This window comes from Cavia porcellus, unplaced genomic scaffold (genome assembly GCF_034190915.1).
Source record: "Cavia porcellus strain 051 isolate PalLab524CR breed Dunkin Hartley unplaced genomic scaffold, mCavPor4.1 scaffold_6, whole genome shotgun sequence".
Lineage (NCBI taxonomy): Eukaryota > Metazoa > Chordata > Mammalia > Rodentia > Caviidae > Cavia > Cavia porcellus.
Window position 1 is genome coordinate 89,287,505 of NW_026947489.1, and position 14,375 is coordinate 89,301,879.

The window sequence follows — 14,375 nt, forward strand, 5'->3', positions numbered from 1 at the left end:
CAGCAGGGCAGCGTGCACCATCCATGTCCGGGTCCGCAGCCTCCCCTAAGTCTCCCTCTCAAGCAGAAGCATCGTCTCCCCTCCTCCCTCGGCCCAGATCCACAGCTCGGCCTGCTCCTCTTCCACGCAGTGGCGGCAGCAACGCTGAGGCCCTTCAAATATTTGAGGACAGCTCGCCTGCCGCTGAGCCTCCTCTTCTCCTGACTAAACACCCTGCCGCTCAGAACGAGCCCTCAAGGAGCCAGCTCCAAGACACCTTGCCACGCAGCCTGCAGCCCGGAGCTCTCATCTGCCAGAGGCCTCCCTGGCTCACACTGAGGTGACGACGGATGACAGCGGCAGGGCCACCAAGCCCATTCTTCACTCCCCCTGCACTCTTGCTGGCACCTCCGACCTCCAACCAGTCGGTCACACCTCTCACTGAGCTAGGCGAGGGCTGGGGGATCCCTAAGCCCCCATGCCTTCTCCAAAGACCCAAATTCTCCAGGGACTATCTCTCCCCACAAGAAAGCCCTCTGGGCCAAAGGGGCCCGCCCTTGCCCAACAAATGTACACTGAAACCTCGAGACAGCACTGCCTCAAGCCTCCAGAGACACCGTGCCCTTCCCCTCTGCCACGCAGTCAGCGGTTCGGAAAGGAACGGAGCAGCATCAGAAGGCAGGCGGCAGGCAGCCGTCCCAAGGGGGAGCAGCTGGCAAGAGCCGGCCTGACCCTCAGCCCTACCTGCTCGTGGTACTCGATGCCCATGCTGAGGGTGTTGACCAGGATGGCGATCATGATCCCCCGGCCAAAGTACTTGCTATCTACGATCTTGCGAAAGGTGTCACAGATCAGTCTCCAGAAGGCCAGCACAGGGCTAGGCTCTGCGTCCACGCCCAGGGTCCGTTGTCGCCGGCTGTGGGGGTCCCGGAGGTCACTGTGCTGGGCGTCCTGTGTGAACTCATAAACAGCCTCGCTGTCAGAGTCGGGCATCTCCTGGTCGCCGGGCTCCAGTTCTCCTGTTCCCGGCTGGGCACAGTAGGGGCAGCTGTCAGGACCGCAGGCTCCACTGTCTGCCTTTGAGCAAGGGCTGGAGAACTTGCAGGAGCCGTGGCAGGTGCCTGCAACAGGAGAGGGGCAGTGAGGGAGACGGGAGTGGTTACAGTGATGGGGCACTAGGCACTCAGCAGGCCCGGGGTAGGGAGCACCCCACATGCCCACAGCACCCCATAAGGGTCACTGTGGAGTGTCCTAGGGTCAAACAGAGGGGGTCATCCTGTCCTCTGGGGTCTTATACAGCTCCTGTGTCCTAGGCAGCAAGGACCCTAAACCATCTCTTTCCCAGAGACCCACGTCCCATCAACACTGCTCTGAGTAGCATTTTTCAAGGGATCCTGCAGATTCATACCCACACATGTGCACTTGTGCCCACACATAGCAGGCACGTGTACACGCACATGGGTACCATGTGCACACACTCAGGCACACACATGTACCGGGGGCATCCACGCCTCGTACACCACAATATATGTACACACACGCCCAAACACGCGCATACACAAACACATACCGCCCAATGCACAGCTGTCAGACACACACAGCCACGCGTACAGAGCAAGAGGGAGACAATAGCCATATGCAGGGGCACACACACACATGTGTATACATACAATCACATGTACGTGTACAACCACACATGCAGGTACACTGCACCCTCCACACGTGCAACACAGCTCTACACACCAGATGTGCTGTGGACACACAGCGCTCTATTGTGAGACACCAATATCATTCAGTATTGTTTTGTTTCTTATTTATTTTATTATTAGTTTTTTTTTTTAGACAGTCTTGTTACACAGTGTAGGGTGGCCTTGAACTCCCTATGTAGCCCAGGCTGGCCTTGAACTCATGGTAATTCGCCTGCCTCAGCCTCCCGAGTACTGGGATTATAGGCGTGCACTACTACAGCCAGCTACCAATATGATTTAAGCCCATTTGATCACAGAAAAGAACCTTGAGACCACCCAGGTAGAGGTCCTTTTGGAGCCTTGAGGTTCAGAGCCACGTTCCTGCTGGGCACCAAGTGACCTTTCCCATCCTGACTGCATCTGTGTAGCGCAGGGCTCCTGTAAATGTGCCTCACTGTAATGATGGCCCCAGTCCTGCCCATTACACAGAGGACATGGGAACACTCATGCATCTGTGTGACCTTCCTGGGGCCAGTGGAAGAGATGGCCCAAAGAACCTTCTGCTGTCTGCCCTGGTAACACCTCTGGTCCCAAACACATCCCTACAAGACACTCACGAACATCCTGCTTTCTATGGACACATCCTTCCTAAAATACAGGACCTGGGCTGTTACCACAGTGACCATGATTGCTGGGGACGCCACCCCTGTCTGAGGGGCCCATTCACAGGCAGCAGCAAACATCTCCCACAACATGAGGTGTCCCACTTGTGGGCCAACAGCTTCCAGAACTTGCTGGGCCTCTGAGGCTAGGAAGTGAGACTCAGGTCCACAGGCCCCCTTGTGTGGGCACCGCACAGAAGGGCAGTGACACACTACTGCCCTTCTGAGCATGGTGACAAGCAGTGTCACGTGAGATTCAGAGCCTGGTGGCCCTGTGGCCACCATTCACCAATGGTATAACCTTGGGCAGGTTCTGCAACCCCGTCCAGCTAGCTCTTGCCATGCTGACCTCGGGGGCACAGGACATACTTGTCCCTGAGCTGTCAGGAGGCTGCAAGAGGCTTCTGTCTGCAAAGCATGTGACAGGCATGCCATGGGGCACTGGCAGGTGGGCATCATCACAGTGGCACATGCTGGCCCACATTCCACGATAGCGATGGCTATCACGGTGTCTGAGCTACAGTTCCCATTTTTAATGGGTAAGAAAGCAGGATTCAAAGAAGTGGGGGATTGGTTTAAGGTGCCACGGCCATGAGAGGCAGAATGGGAATCTGAGTCCTGGTCCCGACTCCACACCCCTCAACCTCTGGGAGCTCCCACCCTGGCCCTCAGATGAGAAGCCCCAGCACATGCCCACCCAGTACGCTCACCTGTACTCTGCGTCTCTAGCAGCTTGTGCATGGAGCTGTAGGGCCCAGGTGGGATGTTGAGGCTGGGGAGGGTGAGGGGCCCAGAGCTGGGGCCCACCTCCACAAGTGCCTTCTCCTTCAGCATCTCTGGCGGTGGGCTGGTGTGCACAGTGGGGTACACCTTCCCACTCCCCACAGTCCTGGCTGATGCCTCAGAGGGGGACCTGGGAGGAGGTGCCTGGCAGCGGACTGGCTCCAAGTGGCAGTCAGCGTGGTAAAAGCTGTGCACGGACTCCGCGCCCCCAGGAGGGGCCCTGGCCAGGGTGGGCGTCGAGGGTGGAGGCAGCATAAGCCGGCGGGATCCATTAGCATCTTTGTCCCGGATCTCCGGGCTGGCACGGGGGGCCCTGAGAGTCCCATTGCCCAGGTGGTAGTGGTGGTGGTGGTGGTGGTGGTGGTGATGCACCAGGTGGTGCACGGACAGGTGGCGGCGTGCTCGGGAGCAGCTGCTGCTGGGCTGAGGCTCCTGACCCCCAAGGGCCACTGGGCTGCTCAGCAGCCCGGCCCGCACACCAGCGGCTCGGGAGAGCCGGGCCAGCCTGCGCGCTGCCTTGCGAAGGATGTACACCAGGTACTTGAGCAGCTCCTCGTAGCAGCTGCCGGGCTCAGAGAAGCTGGCCAGGGTGCTGGCGTTGGACAGGAAGCGGACACGCTGCTCTCGCATCAGCTGGTTCTCCCGCTGCTTGGTCTCTGAGAACTGTGTGGCGATCACCACCAGGCACAGGTTAATCATGAAGAAGGAGCCCACCTGTGGGGGTGGGGACAGGAAGAGGAGTGGTCCTGAAGAAAAGCGGCCGCCACATGCAGGGGGCTCCCCGCTGGCCAGGCATCGGGCTTCAGGGTCTCCCCCAACCAGATCCCATCTCATTCTTAGGGCAGCTCCTGTAATCACCACCGGAGCGGGGAAGAGGCTAACGCTGGAGGAGTCGAGGAATGGTCCAGATCGCCTGGCAAAGGCAGAACCAGGCTAAGACCTGAGCCAGACCCTGTGGAACCCCAAGGTGCAGCTGTCATTTAGGATGGTGTCCTGCAAGGTCACCTCCCAAATTCCCTGCCCCCAAACAGGACTACCTGGGGAGACCCTAAGTAGTCCCCCTCCCTCGCCCCTGTTCCTGTAGGAAATAGATGCAGGTGGGGGATGGGGCATTTAGGTCGGACTGAACCTTTGGGATTTGTTCATAGGATCTCCCTTCCCCTGGGGAGCCCCAATTCTAACTTCGTGAGCTGCTTAACCATGGGCCTTAGCTGAACACGAGGAGCACTGGCCTGAACCCCTTTCCTGGTGCCTCTCCCTTCCCCCAGCCAAGAGCTTAACCTTGGTGCCCACAAATCAACCAAACAGTCTCTCCTTGCCCATCCATCCCTAGGCCCCATCTCATGCCTCAGTTTCCCCAGAGCCTTAGGCCAGCCAGTCCTTGGACAACAATCCTGAAGGATGGAAATGAGTATTTATGGTGATGAAGCAGATATTTTTTTTCTAAGATCATGTCCTAGTAATTATGATAATTAGCTTCACTGGTGTGAAAGCTTCACTGTTTGGAAAGATTTTTCAGAGGTGTGTGGGAGGGAGGAAACTAGGGCCCTCACCTCCCTGACTGTCCTCCATCCCCAAGAAAGGCCGAGGGGAGCAGCAACTGATAGCAGTCTGGCTTCCCTGGAGCACCCACCCCACCTAAGGTGATGGGGGGTGGGACTTGGATCCCTGGGCAGGCTTCTCTTCCACACCAGGGACAGTTGCAGAGGCAGGGGAAGCAGGAAGGGACCCGGTCTTTCTCGGGTCTGCTCCTCTCCCTGTGCCTCCTTCCTGTGCCTCTCTGGAGCAGATCTTAACCTCTTCCTCCTCCCATCAATATCAGTCCCTCTGTCTGGGTGTATTATTGGCCTCTTGGTGACAGGGACCAAGGGCTGGACTTCGAATTAGCAGCCTGAAGTTGCCTGGAGTTGTAGTCTCAACAGCAGCCCTTACTTCCTATGTGATCCTGACCCACTGACCAAACCTTTGGAGCATAATAAGTGCTCAGTAAATAACAGCTCACAGCAACATCAGCAGTGAAACTCCCTAACACGGATGGTAGGGGGTAGTGAACACTGCTGCTTTTTCCCGTCTTTTGCCTTCACACACACACGCTTGGAATTTCTGGGATGGAAAGAACAAAAGATTGCGCAGTGTTTCTCAGCCCTAATCGGAATTCGGGATGGAACAATTCTTTGCTTGCAAACATTTCAGGATGTTCGTAGCACCTTTCCCTTTCCCCCAAGAGAGTGCCCCACAAAGCGCCGCTGGTCCTTGGAAAACTCAGAACCACCTCATGTTTCCGAGCACCCCCAGGGGCAGCAGCATCCCTAGGGTGAGAACCGTTACTCCAGCGAGGGAGACTCCGTGGCCTGGGGTCTCACGCACGGGGAGTGGCTTGGGAGCCATCACGACCATACTTGGTGATGGGTCAGGCCTGGGTCTTGGGTTCCTCCTAACGCCGCCGATGGGACTCGTCCTGAGAGCTAAGCACTTCAGACCCCGCAGGCTCTCCACACACCACTCCCTCCTGTGCCCCCAAGACCCCTGTTCCCACAGGGCCCGGAGGAGTCACTCACGATGATGAGGAGGATGAAGTAGATGAAGTTGTAGAAGGAGTGAGCATCCATCACGAAGTACATGATGTCCACCCAGCCCTCCAGCGTGATGACCTGGGGAGGTGGAGAGGGACAGGCTGATGCTGGGACCCTGAAGTCCAGAGGCCGTGACACCACTCTGGTTGGGAGAGTGACCTCTCCTGGGAAGGCAGCACTGTGGCCCCGGCTGTCCCACCTGAAAGATGGCGATCCAGGCATAGCCAATGTTGTCAAAGTTGATGGCGCCCTTGAAGGGGTTGTGCTCGCCCGCTGAGCAGTTGGTATAGTACTGGTTCCAGTTGACGCAGGTGGTGTTGCTGGAGCTGTTGTAAGCCTCGTAATCCAGGCCGCAGGGCGGGCCGCCGCCGCCCTCCCCGCGCAGTGTGGGCACGCTCCTGCAGGAGCGCATGCCATTCTCGCGGGGCTGCGAGCAGATGAAGGGGCTCTCGTCCTCGTTCTCGGTCTGGTAGTAGGGCTCCAGGTCCACGCTCAGGGGCCTGCGGGTTGGGGAGGGCCCGAGAAGGGAGCACAAGGTGAACAGGTTGCACAGGCCAGGGCCGAGTGGGAGACGGGACTGGCCAGCGAGGGAGTCTGTGGGCTTGGACTGGCATGTTGGAGGCCCACATCCTAGAGCAGTGGTTTTCAAACTTCACTACACATTAGGAGTTTTGTCTGGTTGGTTGGTTTGTTTTTCATCTTTTTGAGACAGGGTTTCACTGTGCAGTCCAGCCTGGCCTTGAACTCACAGCAATCCTCCTGCCTCAGACTTTTGAATTCTGGGATAATAGGCATGTGCCACCCAGCCTGTATTGCTTTGAGGTTTCTTTGGGCTCTACTGGGAATTGAACCTCAGATCTTCACACTGAGCTACATTCCCAGCCCTTTTTAAAAATTATTATTAATTTTAAGTTTGAGACAGGGTCTCACTATGTTGTCCAGGCAGGACTGAATTTATGATCCTCTTGCCTCAGCCTCCCAGAATGGTAGGATTGTAGGTATGTGCCACCACACCCAGCACTATAGCTTTCAAATGCCCCCATATCCAATCTGAACCCTGAACCAATGCAGTCGCAATCTCTGGATGGGGTATCCAGCCATCTGGAACTTTTGAAGCACCTCAAGTTATTCCAATGTGTAGCTGAGTTTAAGGACCAGATGTGTCTCAGGTGTGAGAGCAGATTTGTCACTGGCACAAAACCAGGGCCTAGGGGAGGTCCCAGCTCCAGATTCACTCCCAGGTCAGTCACCCACCTCCCCACCCCATCCATCACTCACAGGCTGAAATTTTCGGGGAGGAAGCAGCGGTTTCGAAGCAGCCCTGCCCACAGCTGGACACCGACGATGCCAAAGATGAAGAAGACGAAGAAACAGAGCAGCAGGACATTGCCCAGCATGGGCAAGGTGTCCAGCAGCAGCGTGACAAGGATGCGCATGCCTGTGGGGGAAGAAGCCACACTAGGGATGCCAGGCTGACCAGGCCAGGCAGAGCTCCCAGAGCGGGGCTGATGGGGGAACTCTGAGGTGGCCTGGCTCCAGCTGGAGGGGATACCAACAATCCCCTGCACCTCCCCATCGGCCTCTGCAGCCCCAAGAGCCCCCAGTGAAGCTGTGCATAGCATTGCCTGCAATGGGCCAGAAGAACCTCGGCCTCTGACCTCACCGAGCCACGCAGTGGGTGATACCACCCCAGTTTACAGACGGGAAGTCTGAGGCTCACAGCAGTGACACGAATTGCTCAGCATGAGAGCTGCTAAATGTAGGCACCGGGGACTTAAATTTAGGCTTTGTGCTTCCAAATCCTGCTCCCTAACACATAAGCGCGGGTACACACCTCCCACTTCCTTCTCTCACTGCGCACAGTCACCCGATCTTTCTACGATATCACCACTGGGACACTGGGGAAACTGAGGCAGAGAGCCCCAGGATCCTCGGATCATGACAGAGACACAACCCTGCCCTCCATGGGGAGAGCTGTCCTGATCCTCTCCATCAACACACACACACACATGTCCTGTTGGGAGGGACCGAATGCCCTTCCTCACTCCAAGTCTGGGATCCCACAGCCCTCAGCCCTGAAGCCCCAGGCCCTTGAGAGACACACAGATCTCGAGTGGCTGGCCTTGACCCCCCCAGATGACCCGATGGTCCCTGCCCCCTCTAGTACAGAGCATGATGCACTGCAACTCCTGAGTCCTCTTGGTGACCGCAGTCACCCTGCCCCCACCCCGCCAGTCCTGGTTTCCGCTCTGGCCTCCCCGCCTCCTCTCCCCACTGGCTGCTCGGGTTCCAACTGAGATCAATTCCTCCGGGTTTATTAGGGGAATTACACCGGTGCTTAGAGCGTCAGCCGAGGTCTATCAATCCAGGCAGTGCGGAGGTGGGGTATGTCCCTCTACAGTGCGGAGCACCCTGCTGTCCCCCCAGGATACACATCCCAGCCCTCCCAGAGGCAGCCACACACACACACACACACACACACACACACACACACACACACAGTGCAGGGGGCTGCTGCTACGCCCCCCACCCCTACCCCCGCCCACCCCGGCACACACTCAGGCACGGTGCACCAGAAACATGCTCCCTCTGCAGGGGCCCCAGCGGGCCCATCTGCAGCTTGTGGAGGTTGGGGAGTTGTGAAGGGGGCCTGAGTGAAGGTGGGGGCAGGACGCAGGGTGGGGGGGTGGGAACCAGGGCTGCCAAACCTTCCCTGGATCCAAAAACCAATGCGGTTTAATTTAGATAATGGGTCCCGGCAGTCGTTGCGAACAGTTGGAAGGGGAGGGGAGGGGGAGGGGTATGCAGCCGCTACCACCAGGAGGGTGAGGCATGGAGTGGCCCTGTCTGGAGAGAAGTCCTGGTCCATGTGGCCAGGGCAGCCTCGCCAATGACAGCCAGGCTGCCTGAGAGATCTGCTGGCCAGAAAAGGCCATTAGCACTTCCTGTTCCCCTCCTGCTGGCCTGGCCGCCTCTCCCTCTGTCCCTACCTGCCCAGACCCCCTTGGGAAGGGTCCTTTGAGGTGTTTCTGAGGTTCTGACCTAAGGCCCGGCTGAAATGCGGGGGAATCTTCTCAGGTAAGGCTCCCAGGGCCCCAGCCAGGTCTCTGTGTGGCTCCAGTGTCCCAGCTCCCTGCTGAGCCCCCTCTGCCCAAGCCTTAAGTGGCCATGGTCGAATGAGGACCATGAGCTGGTAGGGGTGGGATCTGAGATGGTCACGGTTCTTCTTAGGGCTCTCTGTCCAGGGGCCGAGGGGTCACTCACTGGGCACCCGGTTGATGGCCCTGAGCGGTCGCAGCACTCGGACTGTCCTGACGGCTGAGAAGCTGACATTCTGCAGGTCCAGCGAATACTCCAGCATCCTGCAGGGAGGGGCCCAGAGGGAGGCTCTTTCAGTCTGAGGCCACCAGGGCCTTCAAAGAGGGCAACCAAAGGCCAGCCCTGCTGTGAGGACAGCTTGACTCCTCCTGCTGCATCTAGGGTCCCAAGATCATCTTTTTGGGGGGCAGAGCTACCTCCAAGCAAGGACGGACTGCTCAGGGAAGGAAGCAGAACCAGGAGGAAAGTCATGGAGGTCGGAGGAGCGCAGGCCGGAGCACTGCAGGCAGGCAGCCCTGGCCCCGAGTGGACAATCAGGGAGGAAACAGAGCCATCCCAGGCTGGGGTGTGGACAAGAAACCTCCAGGGAAGGCACTGACCCCACCCCTCACTCTCCCACCCCAAACCAGGTCCTCACCCCGCGATGACAATGAAAAAGTCAAGCCGGTTCCAAGTGTCTCCCAGGTAACACTTCTTCCCAAAGATCCCCAAGGCCACCATCTTCACCACCATTTCCACAGCAAAGAAGGCAAAGATGAAGTCGTCAAAGGCCTGGTGTGGGTAAAGAGAGGCTGCTGAAACTGAGAAGGCGGTGAGGGACCATGCGCCTCCACCCAGGCCCGGCCTCCAGCTGGAAATCAAGAGGCTTTGCGATCTGGAGTGAAGCCCCCCACACTCACACTCACACTCACACTCACCTGCAGGATCCGGCAGCGCTGGGAGTCGCAGGCGATGTCCTCACATGGCTGGAACATGCCCAGGGTCACGCAGTTGAGAAGGATGACCAGCATGCTGATGCGCTCGAACCAGGTGTCAGGGGTCAAGGAAACAGCTGGCCTGGGCTGGATGGACGCGCCCCTCCACATCCTGCCCCGATGCCTCTGCCCGTCAACCTCCCAGCCCCATCCGAGATGCAAAGGAGTGGGGCCAGGAAGGTCTCGGTTCACCTTAGCAATCTCACCCCTCTGACCCAGACTCCTCGTCTGTAAAGGAGGAACAGCCATAAATACCCTGACTATTTGCACAAGCCATTTGGGGAACGGAATCGATTGTGCCCATGGAAAATGCCAGGCACCAGGAGCCGGTGGCTGAATGGGAGCCCAGGCTCCCCACTTCGCAGGGAGATGTGAGAAGGAAGTGAGATGATGTATGGGAACGTGTTACACAAACCTGCAGTCGGATCATGGCTGCCTTACAGTTTACCACGCGCTTTCACAAATGCCGAGGCAGATGCTCACAACAGCCCCGTGAAGAACCCAGGCTGGGTCACTTAGCGCCCTGGAACCCAAGGAAACAGAGGCAGACAGGGCTGAAGTCCCTCAAGAAGCCAGGGTGAGACAGGATTCCAAACTCCCCATCTACGACGCCAGCTTCTGCACCCCACAGCTGCCCAGGTGGGCGTGCAAGGGATTGCCACCTTGGAGCCTGGCAGACAAGGAGCCCGTAGTTGCAGGCCCAACTTCTCCAAGTGCCATGCCACGCACTGTGCTAGGCGTGAACCCCACGCTGGGCCCTGGACTGCACCCCACACGTGCCATGTTGCCCTCACACCTTGTGCCTTTCAGCACAGCTCAGAACAGCAGTGCGGGCTGTGATCTCTGGAACTGAAGCTTCTCCCAGCCTGTCGGCAGGAGAATGAGCAAGCAGCCTCCGGACTCCTTCGGTTCCAGGCTCCAGACTCATAGCAAAATGACCAAGCAGCCCATTTTTCTCTTGGGACATACAACAAGGGAGGAAAGAGAGAAGAGTCCAGGGCCAAGCAGAAATGGGGTGCCGGGGAGAGGGAGAGGGACTGCCTGGGAATGGATGTGGAGGGGGTGTCACGGCAGCCCCCCTGCCTGCCCCACTGCACCAGACACAGAAGGGCCTGGCGCGTGCAGTCTCCTGCCTCAGCCCTGCCTCGGGGACGAGGGACTCTGGCCAGGCATAGAGAGACCAGCAAGAGTGTCCAGGGCCCCGGAGAACCCCTCCAAGCAGATCCTGGCCATGCCGTGTCTTTCTCTTTCTACCTCTCCTCTTCAGACACACATGCCTGTCCACTCTCTGTCCCTGGTACCTCAGAAGTCCCCAAACACTGCAATTTCCCTAACTGCCATGCCTTACAAGAGTGTTTATATATATAAAAAAGTTCAAGGTTTTGGGAGTAAGTAGATGGAAAGGGGAAATACCGTTGTCAAGGAGCCCTTTTCCTGAGTGGAGCCAGAGCCCAGTAGGTTGCTCCCCAGAATGGGGGTCAGCCAGGGGTCACTCTGGGATGGGGGGACAGGGATGGAGCCATCACTTGGAAAGAAAGGACACGATTATCCCTGAGAACTGGTCACTATCCTCAAGCAAGGGGTAACAGACGTCTTCAGGTAGGGAGGGGTGTTCTCCCAGATAGAGGGGCTCAGAACACCTGTCTGAAGCCCTCTAAGGGCACGGCTGCACCACGTTAAATCACCTGCACCCCCGACTCCGGCCTGAGCTGTGGGCTCCTGGTAAGTGGGGCCACTCTACTACACCTTCCCTTCCCCCAGCAGAGCTCCACGCAGTGCCTGGCACGGAGTGGATGACCAAGGCTTGGGGAGAGTGAAAGAATGAATGGACGAATGAACCAATGGATCGGCAGGGGTGATGGGCTGACTGTAACAGGGGGGCACAGGTGACCCTGGAGTGACCCTGGGCCCCCCTCACACATGCTCAGCCTAGGGCTTTTCCTGGCCAGAATCTGCCCACAGAAGCTCTTCACTAGCAAAGCGCCTTCTCCAGGCCCTGCTGGCATTCAGCCCTCTGCCAGGTACATCCTGTCTGCTGTCTACCTCTCCTCTTCCCCTGAAGCTGGCATCAAAGGACAAGCAAATTTGGGACAATCTGAATGGAGGAATAATTCATGGGGGACAGGTCTTTCACCCTTTTCAGGGTGGGGTTAGTTTCCTTGGCAATGTGGCACTATGTCACTGTGTGATGTTCTTCTGTTGCCATGGCAATGGGAGGATATGACACCAGGAGGTATGGATTTGTTGCCATGGTAATTAAAGAGACCCCTCACACACACAATTTCCCCTTACCCAGTCTGCCGTCTTCTCCTATGCAGGAGAGGGGAAGCAGGGAGACCCACAGGTTATCAGGTTGGGGGGAAACCATGTGACGGATCCCCATGGTAACCAAGGGAACGGGGGACACTGGTTGCCATAGTGACTATGAGAGACCTGTGCAATCACATGTCTACTGTTGCTATGGTGACTGTCCAGGCTGGAGTGGATCCCAAAGGGTGGGGGCAGGAGAGGGGAAGATCTTTCTTATCCCCACAACCCACCATCAAAAGCAGAGAAAAAGGAAATGGCAGGAAAGGAACCCCACTTCCAGCCCTCCTCCTCCTCCTCCTCCTCCTCCTCCTGCTTTTCTCTCCTGGGAGACAGAAGTAGAGCACGTTATCTCCACAAACGCATCCTCTCCGTGGAGCTTTATCTAGACAGAGCCCGTGCCCAGCCTGGCAGCTGTGGGGGTGAGAGAGGCAGGCTAGGGGCCTCTCGGGACACAAGGCTCCAGGTCTGAGCCCAGAAGGGAAGCAGGACGCACAGCAGCTGCCCTCCTAGGAACCTGGAAACCTAAGCCTGGAAGATCCTTGAGGAGGAAATGGGCCTGGACTCAGGAATCCTGGCCTTCTAGTAAGAGTTGGAGAGGTGGGCTGAGCAGGTTTTCACCTCGCCCATCCACAGAGACGCTGGGGTCCCCCAGATTCAGGAATCCCAGGATGGGCAGGGTTACAGTCTTGGTGGCTCCGCCAGGCAGGCAGAAAGGGGGATTCCCCAGCAGAGCCCCCCTTCCTGCAAGCCTGCCCCCAGCTCCACAGGGTGGGTGTGGGGAGAAAGGTTCCAGCTAAACGAAGCCAGCAGAAAGGCAGCAGCCGGCCCCGCCCCGAGACAGAGACTCAAGACACAGAGACACCAGAGACACTGGGCCGCTGGAATCTTCGGGAGAGGAAATAGGCCAGAAATCTGATTCAAGCGTCTGTGGCTGTGTGTGCACGCATGTGCGCATGTCTGCGTGTGTGAGCCCTGAGTCTGTCGCCATCCTGGCTGAGGCGGGCAGGGCGGGGTGAGAGCTGGGGCGGCAGCAGCCAAGTATGGGAGGGCCGGCCTGGGGGGAGTCCCAGGACTGGCTCCAACTGGCACTAGGGGTGACGGGGAGTCCCTCAGCAGTGCGGCAGAGCACCGTGGGTGGGATGCTGTGGTTGCGACCCACAGGGAAGGTGGGCTTGGGGCAGAGACAGCTCCAAGGGGTGCCCTGCTCCACTCCTCTCCCCAGAATCGACTGCAGAACCTGAGGGAGGAATGTGGAAAGAAGGCATGGGCAAGGGGTCAGCCACAACCTCCCCCACCATGACGTCCCCACCACGTACACCCTCCCTCCTCTGGGACCAAGGGAGCACTCTCCCTAGGTAGCAGAAGCAGGCCGACTCAGGGCACTGGGACAACAGCAAGGAACACTCCAGAAATTCCCGGGGGCCCCTCCTTCTCGAGGCATACTCTCAGACACATACACAGTGACGCAGTCACACACTCACATCCACTTCTGGAAGCCATTAGGGCTCCTGCCATTCAGGCCTCCCCCTCCTCGTCCCCCTGCTCCTGGCAGGCTCCCCTCTCCCCTCGGGCCCCCTCCCACTCCCCCCTCCTCAGCATCCCAAATGCCAGCCTGTGATTTCCAAATGAGAAAAAGCTGTGCTGGGCTCCGAGCTTGGAGAAACTCCTACACAAACTTCCAGATGTGACACAGCAGCCGGAGAGGGAATGCTCAGGATCTCCTTCCCGGGAGGGGAAACGCACGCCCTCACACTTGGAGAAACACACGCTGCGAAGGCCAACACACCCATAACCTGAAGGTGGGGGCCTTGCTGGCTCTGAGTTGACTGAGCCTGTGCCCTGCTCTCCCCTGTACTGAAACACGCATTCGGGTGACATCTCCTCCTGCTGCCCTTCACACTCCCCAGCACACACATACACACACAGCCACTCATGCTCACACTCACACACACACATCACTCCCTGCCTACTGCTTCTCTCTAGGAAACCTGGTCTCCTAAGGAGGCTGAGACAGGAGGAATGGCCAAGAAAAGGCTAACCTGCTCCAGTTAGCTGGGGAAAGGGGTCATTATGGCCCTCGGACTCAGAGGTGGAACCTCCTGGAGCCCATGGAAGTTTTCCAGATGCCAAAAAGGGGCAAAGGAGGAAAGCAAAGGCCCCAGGGCAGTTCATAGCCCCCCACCCCAGCAGCGAGCACACAGGTTCCCCTTGGCACCTGAAGGGTCAGGAGCACCAGGGGCATGGCTGGGGCAATCCTTTTGCCAAGAAGTTGTTCTCGAAACATCCTCAGCCAACACAGGCTCAGTT

At 57.9% G+C, this 14,375-nt stretch overlaps 1 protein-coding gene across 36 annotated transcripts in view; it reads right to left on the bottom strand.

Moving 5' to 3' along the window:
- The window catches only part of Cacna1g (calcium voltage-gated channel subunit alpha1 G), a 56,171-nt gene that overhangs the window by 39,668 nt on the left and 2,128 nt on the right, over nt 1-14,375 (bottom strand). For 16 of the 36 annotated variants that reach the window (XM_003466849.5, XM_003466842.5, XM_063251343.1 and 13 more), the window contains exons 2-9: nt 9,702-9,813; nt 9,422-9,555; nt 8,950-9,047; nt 6,964-7,123; nt 5,885-6,185; nt 5,671-5,763; nt 3,040-3,826; nt 724-1,100 (exon numbers count right to left, since the gene is read on the bottom strand). In XM_003466849.5, the coding sequence (XP_003466897.1) occupies nt 724-1,100; nt 3,040-3,826; nt 5,671-5,763; nt 5,885-6,185; nt 6,964-7,123; nt 8,950-9,047; nt 9,422-9,555; nt 9,702-9,813 (2,062 nt within the window). Of the gene's footprint in view, nt 1-723; nt 1,101-3,039; nt 3,827-5,670; nt 5,764-5,884; nt 6,186-6,963; nt 7,124-8,949; nt 9,048-9,421; nt 9,556-9,701; nt 9,986-14,375 lie in introns of those variants that run through there. The other 20 variants (XM_063251333.1, XM_063251332.1, XM_063251325.1 and 17 more) reach the window with 12 other exon arrangements.